Genomic DNA, 13,613 nt, shown 5'->3' with positions numbered 1-13,613 from the left:
TGCAGGCTCAAAGGGCGGAATGGCCTACTCCTGGACCTATTTTCTATGTTTCTGTGGCCTCAAGTTTCCACATGATTTGCTCCTGATTTTTTAGGAGCAACTGGTGGAGAACGGAGTATCTTAGAAATCGCAATTCTCCACATTTAAGTTTTCTGCAGTTCTAGTCAGGTAGAACAGTTTCACTTTTGAACAGAATTTTTTTTCAAAAGGGGGCGTGTCCGGCCACTGACGCCTGATTTGAAAGTTTCCACAGTGAAAACGTACTCCAAACTAACTTAGAATGGAGCAAGTGAAGATTTTTGTATGCTTGAAAAAACCTTGTCTACACATTAAAAAATCAGGCGCAGGTTACAAATTAGGCGTCGGGAACGAGGTGGGGGGGGAAGGGGGGAAGGGAAGTCATTAAATTCTACAATCAATCCTTAGTTATACTTATATAAATATTATACAAATAAATCCAACCTGAATAAAAATTTATAAGCAAAGAAAAGATTAAATAAACCATGTTCCTAACTGTGTGAAAGTGCTTCAGGCAGGCCTTTCAGGCAGCGGTGTGGCGTCGGTCCCGACGGCAGGGGCAAGAAGCAGCAAGCAGCCTCAGTGCTTGAGGCAGCGGTGTGCTGTGGTGTCGGTCCCGACGGCAGGGGCAAGAAGCAGCAAGCAGCCTCAGTGCTTGAGGCAGCGGTGTTCTGCGGTGTCGGTCCCGACGGCAGGGGCAAGAAGCAGCAAGCAGCCTCAGTGCTGATCATGGAAGGGCAATGTGGTTTTATTAAAAAATGTTAAAAATTGAACAGCTACAAAGAATTTGAATAGTCTCAAACAAGTGCATGTGTCCCGTTTATCACAGTCTATCTTTAATTACAGAATGAGTGGTGGAGATTGAAACGGTAACGAGTTGTAAAGGCTGAATTAAAATGCACAGTTGCTGCAGTAACACTGGTTAAAAGAGCCAACATTAATTCAGCAGGTGATTTATTCAGCAGTGCTGCTAAAAGCACTCCCTCACACACAGAAATATCAAGAAAATTAAAATGCAAGCCTTTGCAAGGGTTCAATAAACAAATTTTCACTTTTTCTGCAGCACTTTTAAAAATGGCCGAGTGCCAATGTTTACTTCAGACTGCGTGTGCGCGAACGCTCCAACGCGCACGCGCAGGGTTGCCGGCACAAAAAAAACTCATTTAAATTGTACCCGCCCCCTCCTACTTACAAAATCGGCGCGAATGGTAGGCTCCGCCCCCTGTGCGCCGCGCCCAGCAGACATCGAGCTGCAAGGAGCTCGAGAATACCATGTTTTTTTTCAGGCGCCGTTTTCGGCGTGAAAAACAGGCGCCCAGCTCTGAGGGGCGCCTTTTTCGCCGCGTGTGGAAACTTGGGGCCTATATTTCTATGTTTCCCCGGTCTTGTACTCTAAGGGACCAACATTTACTTTAGCCACTCTTTTCCTTTTTATATACCTATAGAAACTCTTGCTATCTGTTTTGTGCTAGTTTACTTTCATAGTCTATCTTCCCTTTCTTAATCATTTTTTTAGTCATTCTTTGCTGGCTTTTAAAAGCTTCCCAATCTTCTGTCCTCCCATTAGTTTTCCCCACTTTGTATGCCCTTGTTTTTAATCGGATATCGTCCTTTATTTCTTTAGTTAGCCACAGATAGCTTTCTTTTCTCTTGCACCCTTTCTTCCTTACTGGAATATATTTTTCTTTTATGTTTCAATAAGATCCCCTCTCATTCTTCTAAACTCCAATGAGTATAGGCTCAACCTGCTCAGCCTTTCTTCATAAGTGAACCCTTTCATCTCAGGAATCAACCTCGTGAACCTTCTCTGAACTGCCTCCAATGCAAGTATATCCCTTCTTAAATAAGGAGACCAAAACTGTACACAGTACTCCAGGTGTGGTCTCACCAACGCCCTGTACAGTTGTAGCAGGACTTCCCCACTTTTACATTCCATTACCCTTGCAATAAAGGCCACCCTTATTACTTGCTGTAACTGCATGCTAACTTTTTGTGTTTCATGTACAAGGACCCCCAGATCCCTCTGTACCACAGCATTTTGTAATCTCTCCCCATTTAAATAATAATTTGCTTTTTTATTTTTCCTGCCAAAGTGGATAACCTCACATTTTCCCACATTATACTCCATCTGCCAGATTTTTGCCCGGTCACTTGGCCTGTCTATATCCCTTTGCAGATTCTTTGCGTCCTCCATACAATTTGCTTTCCCACTTATCTTTGTATCATCAGCAAATTTGGCTACTTTACACTCTGTACCATCATCCAAGTAAGTAATATAGATTGTAAATAGTTGAAGCCCCAGCACTGATTCCTGTGGCACCCCACTAGTTACAGTTTGCCAACCTGAAAATGACCCATTTATCGCAACTCTCTGTTTTCTGTTAGTTGGCCAATCCTCTATCCATGCTAATCTTCTTTTTCTTAGGCAGTCCCCCGGAGTCGAGGATGACTTGCTTCCACATTAAAATGAGTTCTAAGGTGACTGATGGCCAGGTCCTGAACTTCATTTTAAAGGGTGGAAGATGTCTGTGCGTGAATTCTTTTAACGTGGGGTGGTCGTTGCACACCAACTACCACACGGACTTGACAGAGCAAGGTTTTGGTCCAATGGCAAGGGGATGCAAGACGATAGGAGACGAGACTCTGCTGCATGGGTCTAGCACACACACACACACACACACACACACACACACACACACATATATTCCTACTGACCACCCCTCCCTCCCTCCCTCAGCTCCTCTCTCCTTGCTTTTCAGAGATCGCGGTGTAAGTGAGCCTCTACTCTCACTCCACATTTAAAAACTTCCTTAAAACTCATCTTTTTGACTAAGCTTTCAGTCAAGTCTCGTAACTCACCCACAGTTCATTATCCAATCCTGTTATTTACCCCCAACCCAGTGAGCTCTTATCCTGTGCAGTAAGAGAGGGGAAAAGACAGACAGTGTGGGTGTGAGAAAGGGGGACAGACAGACAGACACTGTGGGTGTAAGAGAGAGAAGGGAAGAGACAGCCAGGCACAGCCAGTCCTGATTATTTCTGAGTGAGAGAAAGCAAATGAAAGGCAATGATGGATGTCTGTCTGTGCGTGTGACAGAGACAGACACTGACTGAAACACAGCCCGTCGTTTCATAACTGCGTCCCTTCTGTAGCATCACTATCAACTAGCAGCCTCTCAGACTCGCAGAAAGCCTGTAGACAAATGCAGTCCTCCTGGGTCTGAGAAAATGTTTCCGGATAATTGAGGGGAGGGAGATGAAACAGAACCTTTTGAACAGCATGGAGGGAGGTGGCAGGTGGCAGATTCCTGCTGTGATGCTCTGCTCTCCTCTTTTCGCCTACCCCAGCTGACCTCAGACAATGGGAACCCTGTGTGACGAGCTACAGACACATCTGCTCTGTCAGACCACGTGACCACACTCACAATGGGCTGCTGTCTGATGTCTGTAAACGTTGGGACACAGTGACACTGCTGGCTCGGATTGTTCATACCAAATAGTTCCCTTCAAAAGGTTTCCCTCCTGAAGGAGCTGACTCTTTCTTGGATTGTTTCTTGGATATCCAGTACATCCCAGTGCCTTGCTAAAGACGACCATTTCTTCATGTGTCAACTTACTCAATTAGGATTGGGAGGCCAATCGCCCATGGGGACATCACAGCTGAATCTGATTCATCCTCAACCAATTTCCATTCACTTTCCAGCTTCTGGTCAGTATGGCTCAGTACTACGCCCAGCAGTGTATTCACCCAATCTTCATCATTGTAGGCGGTCCCTCGAAACAAGGATGACTTGCTTCCACGCCAAAAAAGGACGAGTTCACATGTGTTTCAATGAAGGTCCCGAACTACATCCTCAACGGTGGAAGATGCCTGTGCGTGGACACCAGCCACCACACGGGCTTGACAGAGCTAGGTCTTGGTCCAGTGGCAAGGATTACCCAGGACGAGTGGAGACCAGCTCTGCTGCATGGACCTAGTGCGCACACATATCGCAATGTGGGCTGGCCCGTGCTGCCCCTGGGCCCCTGGCCCCAAACTCACGCCTCTCCTGGGCCTCGATCATGTCCCTCTACGATCTCTCGCTGCTCCTTCGCCCCGACCTCGCCGCTCCTGCTGTATCTGCCCACGCTCCAATCACCGACCTGGACCTTGATGATGTCACTCTTCGCTGCCGTCGCCCTCCTGCACCAGCTCGTGCTGCTCCCTGGAGTGGCCTCCATGCTGCTCCCAGGCCGCTAACCTCCACTCCTTTTATGGCCCCGACCTGCCGCTGGTGTTATCACGCAGGTCGGGGCTTCCACTAGAGACATCAGGGTAGCTCTAGTTACTGGTGGACACTCAGAGCTGACAGCAACTTGCAGCCATTTCGGACTCCCACAAGATCCATGTCACAATACTGGCTCAGGTTCAAGCACAAGACTCCTGTGTTCCGACCAATAGCAAGAGTTCAGGACAGGATCAGGACGCAGTTCAAAAGGTCACTTTCGAAATCAGTATTTAAGGAAGATAATTATCTTCCACACCCTTTTTCTCTCTCATTCTTAAAATATTTTCCTTACAAGTTATGTTGAACACAATATTGAGGATACTAATGGGAGGGGTTACTGAGTGACAGTGTGAGGGAGCTGGATTAACATCAGTAGAGATACAGGCAGTAACACAGGGTGCTGGGGGGAGGGGTTACAGAGTGACAGTGTGAGGGAGCTGGATTAACATCAGTAGAGATACAGGCAGTAACACAGGGTGCTGGTGGGGTGGATTACGGAGTGAATATGAAGGCATGGGAGAGGTGGTGGGAAAAGAAAAACAAACTGTTTCACCTTTAACATGTCAAGAGTCATTTTCACTCAAAGGGTAAGTACGTTGTGGAATAAATTACCAGCAAAGGACACTGATGGTGAGGGTTCGAGAGACAATTAGATGCATTTCTGAAGCACAAAAGTATTGAAGGATGTGATGGGAAGATGGGGCTGATCAATGAAAAAGCCTTGGACCTAATGGCCTTTTCCTATCTTCTCATTGTCGCCCGGTTAACAATAACCTGTAAACCCCTGGATAGAGCACCAGCATCTCGGACTACAGGAGCATCATCATCATAGGCAGTCCCTTGAAGCGAGGATGACTTGCTTCCACGCCAAAAAGGGATGCATTCACAGGTGTTTCAATGAAGGACCTAATATTCCAGATCCTGAACTACATCTTGAAGGGTGGAAGATGCCTGTGTGTGGATTTTTTTAACGTGTGGTGACCGTTGCACACCAGCCACCACACGGGCTTGACAGAGCTAGGTCTTGGTCCAGTGGCACGGATTACCCAAAACTAACTGGAGACCTGCTCTGCTGCACGGATCTAGCGCGCGCACACATATCGCTGTGTGGGTTGGCCCATGCTGGCCCTGGGCCCTCGCCTCTTCTGAGCCCCAAACTCACGCCTTTCCTAGGCCCCGGTCACTTCCATCTACAAACTCTTGCCGCTCCTTCGCCCCTCCTGCTGTACCTGCCCGTACTGCAATCAGCGACCTGACTACAGGAGCATGCGGCACCCGGCAACGGTGTGACACATGATTCATCCGCCCGAGCCCACATGCGAGCCATGCTTTCTGCAAGGAGTAAATACGATTCACTCATGCACCGTTGATCAGGAGTGAGCTGAACTCTCGGAGTGCTGATTACAATGTGTGTGGCAGGGCATCCAGTGTAATTAAACATCATTAACTCACCGCCATCACCATCTCAAAAGCATACTTGTAGACCCGCACCGGGGACTGGTATTTCTGCACCATCTTCTCTCTGCAATTTCAAACAAATCTATCATTATTTAATAAATATGGAATGAGTAAAGCCCACCATTGGTTGCATTCATTCTTACACATCACATGGCTGATTTCAAGTCAGCCCTTTCCTTCTCTTCCTGAGTCTAAACCAACTGGTGCAAACTCCAGCAGCCACAGGGAACTGCACAGAACCCTGGTCCGACCGTAACTTGCATACTGCAGTCAGCTTTATGGACACCAACACACATGGGGAACATTCAAGCCATTGAGGTGATGCAGAAAGACTGGGCTGATCATCAGCTTAGAGCTCACACAAAAAAACTCAACTTCAGAAATAACTGACAATTTCATTCCTATATTCCTAAGCATGGTTATTGTGCAATATGGAAAAGCTTTACACTAATGACTTTAGTCTTCTCCTGAGCCAGTGCGACCAGGAACCCTCAGTGAGGAACCACTGTATCACACTGGCTGAACCAGTGAGGAATCACTGTATAAGAACATAAGAACATAAGAAATAGGAACAGGAGTAGGCCATACAGCCCCTCGAGCGTGCTCCACCATTCAATAAGATCGTGGCTGATCTGATCATGGACTCAGCTCCACTTCCCCGCCCGCTCCCCATAAGCCCTTATCCCCCTATCTTTTAAGAAACTGTCTATTTCTGTCTTAAATGTATTCAATGTCCCAGCTTCCACAGCTCTCTGAGGCAGCAAATTCCACAGACCTACAACCCTCAGAGAAGAAATTTCTCCTCATCTCTGTTTTAAATGAGCGGCCCCTTATTCTAAGGTCATGTCCTCTAGTTCTAGTCTCCCCATCAGTGGAAACATCCTCTCTGCATCCACCTTGTCAAGCCCTCTCATAATCTTATACATTTCGATAAGATCACCTCTCATTCTTCTGAATTCCAATGAGTAGAGACCCAACCTTCTCAATCTTTCCTCAGGTCAACCCCCTCATCTCCGGAATCAACCTAGTGAACCTTCTCTGAACTGCCTCCAAAGCAAGTATATCCTTTCGTAAATATGGAAACCAAAACTGCACGCAGTATTCCAGGTGTGGCCTCACCAATACCCTGTATAACTGTAGCAAGACTTCCCTGCTTTTATGCTCCATCCCCTTTGCAATAAAGGCCAAGATACCATTGGCCTTCCTGATTATTTGCTGTAGCTGCATACTATTCTTTTGTGCTTCATGCACAAGTACCCCCAGATCCTGCTGTACTGCAGCACTTTGCAATCTTTCTCCATTTAAATAATAACTTGCTCTTTGATTTTTTTCTGCCAAAGTGCTGCCCTCCCCTGCGGTCATCCCCCTGCAAAACAGATACACCGCTTTGAGTACTGTTGAGGAGGATGACTCATCAGGGGAGGGCAGCAGCAGCCAAGTTCATGGCACCGTGGCTGGCTCTGTTGCACAGGAGGGCAGGAAAAAGAGTGGGAGAGCGATAGTGATAGGGGATTCAATTGTAAGGGGAATAGATAGGCGTTTCTGCGGCCGCAACCGAGACTCCAGGATGGTATGTTGCCTCCCTGGTGCAAGGATCAAGGATGTCTCGGAGCGGGTGCAGGACATTCTGAAAAGGGAGGGAGAACAGCCAATTGTCGTGGTGCACATTGGTACCAACGATATAGGTAAAAAAAAGGGATGAGGTCCTACGAGACAAATTTAAGGAGCTAGGAGCTAAATTAAAAAGTAGGACCTCAAAAGTAGTAATCTCGGGATTGCTACCAGTGCCACATGCTTGTCAGAGTAGGAATCGCAGGATAGCGCAGATGAATACATGGCTTGAGCAGTGGTGCAGCAGGGAGGGATTCAAATTCCTGGGGCATTGGAACCGGTTCTGGGGGAGGTGGGACCAGTACAAACCGGACGGTCTGCACCTGGGCAGGACCGGAACCAATTTCCTAGGGGGGGTGTTTGCTAGTGCTGTTGGGGAGGAGTTAAACTAATATGGCAGGGGAATGGGAACCAATGCAGGGAGACAGAGGGAAACAAAATGGAGACAGAAGCAAAAGACAGAAAGGAGATGAGTAAAAGTGGAGGGCAGAGAAACCCAAGGCAAAAAACAAAAAGAGCCAATGTACAGCAAAATTCTAAAGGGTCAAAGTGTAATAAAAAGGCAAGCCTGAAAGCTCGGTGCCTCAATGCAAGGAGTATTCTGAACCCAGGAGAGGGCTCTGAGCTAGTTAGAGTGGGTGAGTGCGCAGATGAACAGGACCCCAAGGAAGAATGCAAAAGGCAGGAGGCAACAGAGCAGAGTAGCACTGGGGTAAGTGTAAACCACAAGGTGATAGGAAGGGACAATATGTATGAATATAAAGGGGCTGCAGGAGGGGTCAAAACTAAAAATCATGGTTTAAAAACTAGTATTAAAACACTCTACCTAAACGCATGCAGCATTCGAAATAAAGTAAATGAGTTGACAGCACAAATCATTACAAATGGGTATGATTTGGTGGCCATTACAGAAACGTGGTTGCAGGGTGGCCAAGACTGGGAATTAAACATACAGGGGTATCTGACAATTCGGAAGGATAGACAAGAAGGGAAAGGAGGTGGGGTAGCTCTGTTTATAAAGGATGATATCAGGGCAGTTGTGAGAGATGATATTGGCTCGAATGAACAAAATGTTGAATCATTGTGGGTGGAGATTAGAGATAGTAAGGGGAAAAAAAGTCACTTGTGGGCGTAGTTTATAGGCATCCAAATAATAACTTCACGGTGGGGCGGACAATAATCAAGGGAATAATAGAGGCATGTGAAAAAGGAACGGCAGTAATCATGGGAGATTTTAACCTACATATCGATTGGTCAAATCAAATCGCACGGGGTAGCCTTGAGGAGGAATTCATAGAATGCATACGGGATTGTTTCTTAGAACAGCATGTTACAGAACCTACAAGGGAGCAAGCTATCTTAGATCTGGTCCTGTGTAATGAGACAGGAATAATAAACGATTTCCTAGTAAAAGATCCTCTCGGAATGAGTGATCACAATATGGTTGAATTTGTAATACAGATTGAGGGTGAGGAAGTAGTGTCTCAAACGAGCGTACTATGCTTAAACAAAGGGGACTACAGTGGGATGAGGGCAGAGTTAGCTAAAGTAGACTGGGAACACAGACTAAACGGTGGCACAATTGAGGAACAGTGGAGAGCTTTTAAGGAGCTCTTTCATAATGCTCAACAAAAATACATTCCAGTGAAAAAGAAGGGCGGTAAGAGAAGGGATAACCAGCCGTGGATAACCAAGGAAATAAAGGAGAGTATCAAATTAAAAACCAATGCGTATAAGGTGGCCAAGGTTAGTGGGAAACTAGAAGATTGGGAAAATTTTAAACAACAGCAAAGAATGACTAAGAAAGCAATAAAGAAAGGAAAGATAGATTACGAAAGTAAACTTGCGCAAAACATAAAAACAGATAGTAAAAGCTTTTACCGATATATAAAATGGAAGAGAGTGACTAAAGTAAATGTTGGTCCCTTAGAAGATGAGAAGGGGGATTTAATAATGGGAAATGTGGAAATGGCTGAGACCTTAAACAATTATTTTGCTTCGGTCTTCACAGTGGAAGACACAAAAACCATGCCAAAAATTGCTGGTCACGGGAATGTTGGGAGGACCTTGAGACAATCACTATCACTAGGGGGGTAGTGCTGGACAGGCTAATGGGACTGAAGGTAGACAAGTTCCCTGGTCCTGATAAAATGCATCCCAGGGTATTAAAAGAGATGGCAGAAGTTATAGCAGATGCATTCGTTATAATCTACCAAAATTCTCTGGACTCTGGGGAGGTACCAGCGGATTGGAAAGCAGCTAATGTAACGCCTCTGTTTAAAAAAGGGGGCAGGCAAAAGGCAGGTAACTATAGGCCGGTTAGTTTAACATCTGTAGTGGGGAAAATGCTTGAAGCTATCATTAAGGAAGAAATAGCGGGACATCTAGATAGGGATAGTGCAATCAAGCAGACGCAACATGGATTCATGAAGGGGAAATCATGTTTAACTAATTCACTGGAATTCTTTGAGGATATAACGAGCATGGTGGATAGAGGTGTACCGATGGATGTGGTGTATTTAGATTTCCACAAGGCATTCGATAAGGTGCCACACAAAAGGTTACTGTAGAAGATAAAGGTACGCGGAGTCAGAGGAAATGTATTAGCATGGATAGAGAATTGGCTGGCTAACAGAAAGCAGAGAGTCGGGATAAATGGATCCTTTTCGGGTTGGAAATCGGTGGTTAGTGGTGTGCCACAGGGATCAGTGCTGGGACCACAACTGTTTACAATATAGATGACCTGGAAGAGGGAACAGAGTGTAGTGTAACAAAATTTGCAGATGACACAAAGATTAGTAGGAAAGTGGGTTGTGTAGAGGACAAAGAAATTTAGATAGGTTAAGCGAATGGGCTAAGGTTTGGCAGATGGAATACAATGTTGGAAAATGTGAGGTCATCCACCGTGGGGAAAAAAACAGTAAAAGGGAATATTATTTGAATGGGGAGAAATTACAACATGCTGCGGTGCAGAGGGACCTGGGGGTCCTTGTGCATGAAACTCTTTTTGGAGTTCATCTGCAAAACAAAAAAACATTAAACGGTGCCACCCGACCTGGGTGACACTCCAGACATTTACAAGGCCCTTTTTTTTTTTTCCCCCTTTTTTTTTTGGTTTTTTTTTGTGTTTTTCTTTTTTTGGTTTTTTTTTGGGCACTAAAATCACAATTTTCCCCAGTGCCCCCTATAAAAGGGAAGGGGGACACTAAAAGCACCGGCAATTAAAACAAATTAAACTTAAAAACGTAAAATCAAATTAAAATTTGGTTGCCGGGCGTGATGATGCACTCCAGTCCCTCCGGTGCCCACCTCTCGCGGAAGGCCGCGAGCGTACCGGTGGACACCGCGTGCTCCATCTCCAAGGACACCCTGGACCGGATGTAAGAGCAGAAGAGAGGCAGGCAGTCAGGTTGAACGACCCCCTCGACCGCCCGCTGCCTGGACCGGCTGATGGCACCCTTGGCCGTGCCTCCTTGTGCATGAATCCCAAAAAGTTAGTTTGCAGGTGCAGCAGGTAATCAGGAAGGCGAATGGAATGTTGGCCTTCATTGCGAGAGGGATGGAGTACAAAAGCAGGGAGGTCCTGCTGCAACTGTACAGGGTATTGGTGAGGCTGCACCTGGAGTACTGCATGCAGTTTTGGTCACCTTACTTAAGGAAGGATATAGTAGCCTTGGAGGGGGTACAGAGACGATTCACTAGGCTGATTCCAGAGATAAGGGGATTACCTTATGATGATAGATTGAGTAGACTGGGTCTTTACTCGTTGGAGTTCAGAAGGATGAGGGGTGATCTTATATAAACATTTAAAATAATTAAAGGGATAGACAAGATAGAGGCAGAGAGGTTGTTTCCACTGGTCGGGGAGACTAGAACTAGGGGGCACAGCCTCAAAATACGGGGGAGACAATTTAAAAGCGAGTTGAGAAGGAATTTCTTCTCCCAGAGGGTTGTGAATCTGTGGAACTCTCTGCCCAAGGAAGCAGTTGAGGCTAGCTCATTGAATGTATTCAAATCACAGATAGATAGATTTTTAACCAATAAGGGAATTAAGGGTTATGGGGAGCGGGCGTGTAAGTGGAGCTGAGTCCGCGGCCAGATCTGCCATGATCTTGTTGAATGGCGGAGCAGGCTCGAGGGGCTACATGGCCTATTCCTGTTCCTAATCCTTATGTTCTTATGTTCTCACACTTTCCAACATTTCCAACATCTGCCAAATTTTTGCCCACTCACTTAGTCTGACTATGTCCTTTTGCAGATGTTTTGTGTCCTCCTCACACATTGCTTTTCCTCCCATCTTTGTATCATCAGCAAACTTGGCTACGTTTCACTCTGTCCCTTCTTCCAAGTCGTTAATGTAGATAATAAATAGTTGGGGTCCCAGCACTGATCCCTGCGGCACCCCACTGGTTAATGATTGCCAAGCAGAGAATGAACCATTTATCCCGACTCTCTATTCTCTGTTAGTTAGCCAATCTTCTATCCATGCTAATATATTACTCCCAACCCTGTGAACTTTTATCTTGTGCAGTTGAATTGAGGCCAATTCACTAAATATATTCAAAAAGGAGTTTGACGTAGTCCTTACTACTAGGGGGATCAAGGGGAATGGCGAGAAAGCAGGGTACTGAAGTTGCATGTTCAGCCATGAACTCATTGAATGGTGGTGCAGGCTTGAAGGGCCGAATGGCCTACTCCTGCACTTATTTTCTATGTTACCTTTTGTGGGGCACCTTATCAAATGCCTTCTGGAAGTCCAAATACACCACATCCACTGGTTCCCCTTTATCCACCCTCAATTGAACTCCAGCAAATTTGTCAAACATGACTTCCCCTTCATAAATCCATGCTCTGGCCTTGAGCACCAAGGGTTGAGCAGAAAAGGTTTTATAGGTTTTTATTAAATCAGTTACCTGGCACCAAACAGCCGCCGCAATCTTCTCACACCTTACATTTATGGGGCATGATAAGAGAGGCACCTGGGATGAATTCACAATGAAAGCATCCGGTCAAAGGCTGTACTCCTGAAACCTATACTCAGCCTATACCACCTTTTGTCTTCAATTAGACTCCTCGCTCTTTCCTTCAGACTTTGACTCGCTCCCGGGACCCCCCTGGCAGGACCCCCCCCCCCCCCCGAGGCAGCAGCTCAGAGCGGGTGTAAAGCGCTAATTCAGCGCCGATGGTTCCGGTCCAGCAACAACAGAGCCGGTTAGGTTGGATTGGGAGGAGGCCTCGGCATTAGTAGCCTGCATTACTCATCAGTCAGCCTACAGCAGGATCGCTTCCTTCCATCAGCACGGCTCATTAACCTGCAGTTCCGCAATGCACTCACCCGATCGGATATTAAAACATTGAGAGTCCTCAGGTTGTGGCTCTCGGGCTTTCGGAGCAACGTGGCAGCATCCCAGGACTGACGAAGGGTCACCGACCAGAATCGTTAACTGTTTTTCTCTTCACGGATGCTGCCTGAGCTGCTGTGTGTTCCCAGCATTTCCTCGAGTTATATGAGCATCCCTGCTGCCTTCAGTCAGACTCCTAATGTCCCAAATCATCCCAGTCTCTCAGCACTATGCATCACAACCACTGCCGAGGTCCTAAACCATGTCCAAACACCAGCTCCGTCTTCCAAATCACTCTCTTCAAAGATCAAACTGCAAGGATTTGAAGAAGAACAAACTGCGATCGGTGCAAGGCAGGATTGTCTGATCAATTCAAAACGCTGCCACATATCTCGGGGGAAATAGCGCTCAGCGAGTTGATACTTCAATTGCGTGACTTGGCTCCTCCCTGGTTCCTCCCTGCCTGGCAACCAACCAAACGGCAGTCGCCAACATGTAGCGAGCTGAGCTGGGATATGATCTCTCTGCGTGAAGCTGTTGTTTTAAACTTCTCATGCACCATGACAGATTGCAAGAAGTGCAACGCCAGGCCAGATTTAAAGAAACATGCTTGGTTGCCAAACTTTACTTCGAAACTTCATCGCCGCTGTTGATCTGTGAATCGGCAGCGAAGGGGCCGCAGCATTTTGGCCAAGGCACGGGCTGAGAGCATTGGTCATGGAATGGTTACAGCACGGAAGGCGGCCCTTCGGCCCGTCGAGCCCATGCCAGCTCTCAGCTAGTCCCATTCCCCCCCCCCCTCCCCATCCACCTTTCCCCCTAGCCCTGTAATGTTTTTCATTCAGATACTTATCCAACTCCCTTTTGAAAGATAAGATTGAGTCTGCCGCCACCTTTTCAGGCAGTGCATTCCAGA

At 46.6% G+C, this 13,613-nt stretch overlaps 1 protein-coding gene across 1 annotated transcript in view; it reads right to left on the bottom strand.

Moving 5' to 3' along the window:
• Positions 1-13,070, bottom strand: part of LOC139242068 (SEC14-like protein 5) — a gene marked incomplete at its 3' end in the record, with an annotated part of 67,334 nt that extends 54,264 nt beyond the window's left edge. Inside the window, exons 1-2 of the mRNA XM_070870213.1 lie at positions 12,691-13,070; positions 5,739-5,808 (exon numbers count right to left, since the gene is read on the bottom strand). Coding sequence (XP_070726314.1) covers positions 5,739-5,801 — 63 coding nt within the window. The remainder of the gene's footprint in view (positions 1-5,738; positions 5,809-12,690) is intronic.
• Between the last annotated feature and the right edge of the window lie 543 nt (positions 13,071-13,613).

The sequence above is a fragment of the Pristiophorus japonicus genome, unplaced genomic scaffold, assembly GCF_044704955.1.
Source record: "Pristiophorus japonicus isolate sPriJap1 unplaced genomic scaffold, sPriJap1.hap1 HAP1_SCAFFOLD_1190, whole genome shotgun sequence".
NCBI classification, from domain to species: Eukaryota; Metazoa; Chordata; class Chondrichthyes; family Pristiophoridae; genus Pristiophorus; species Pristiophorus japonicus.
The sequence above is the reverse complement of the archived record's forward strand: the minus strand, read 5'-3'. Positions and strand labels throughout refer to the sequence as shown.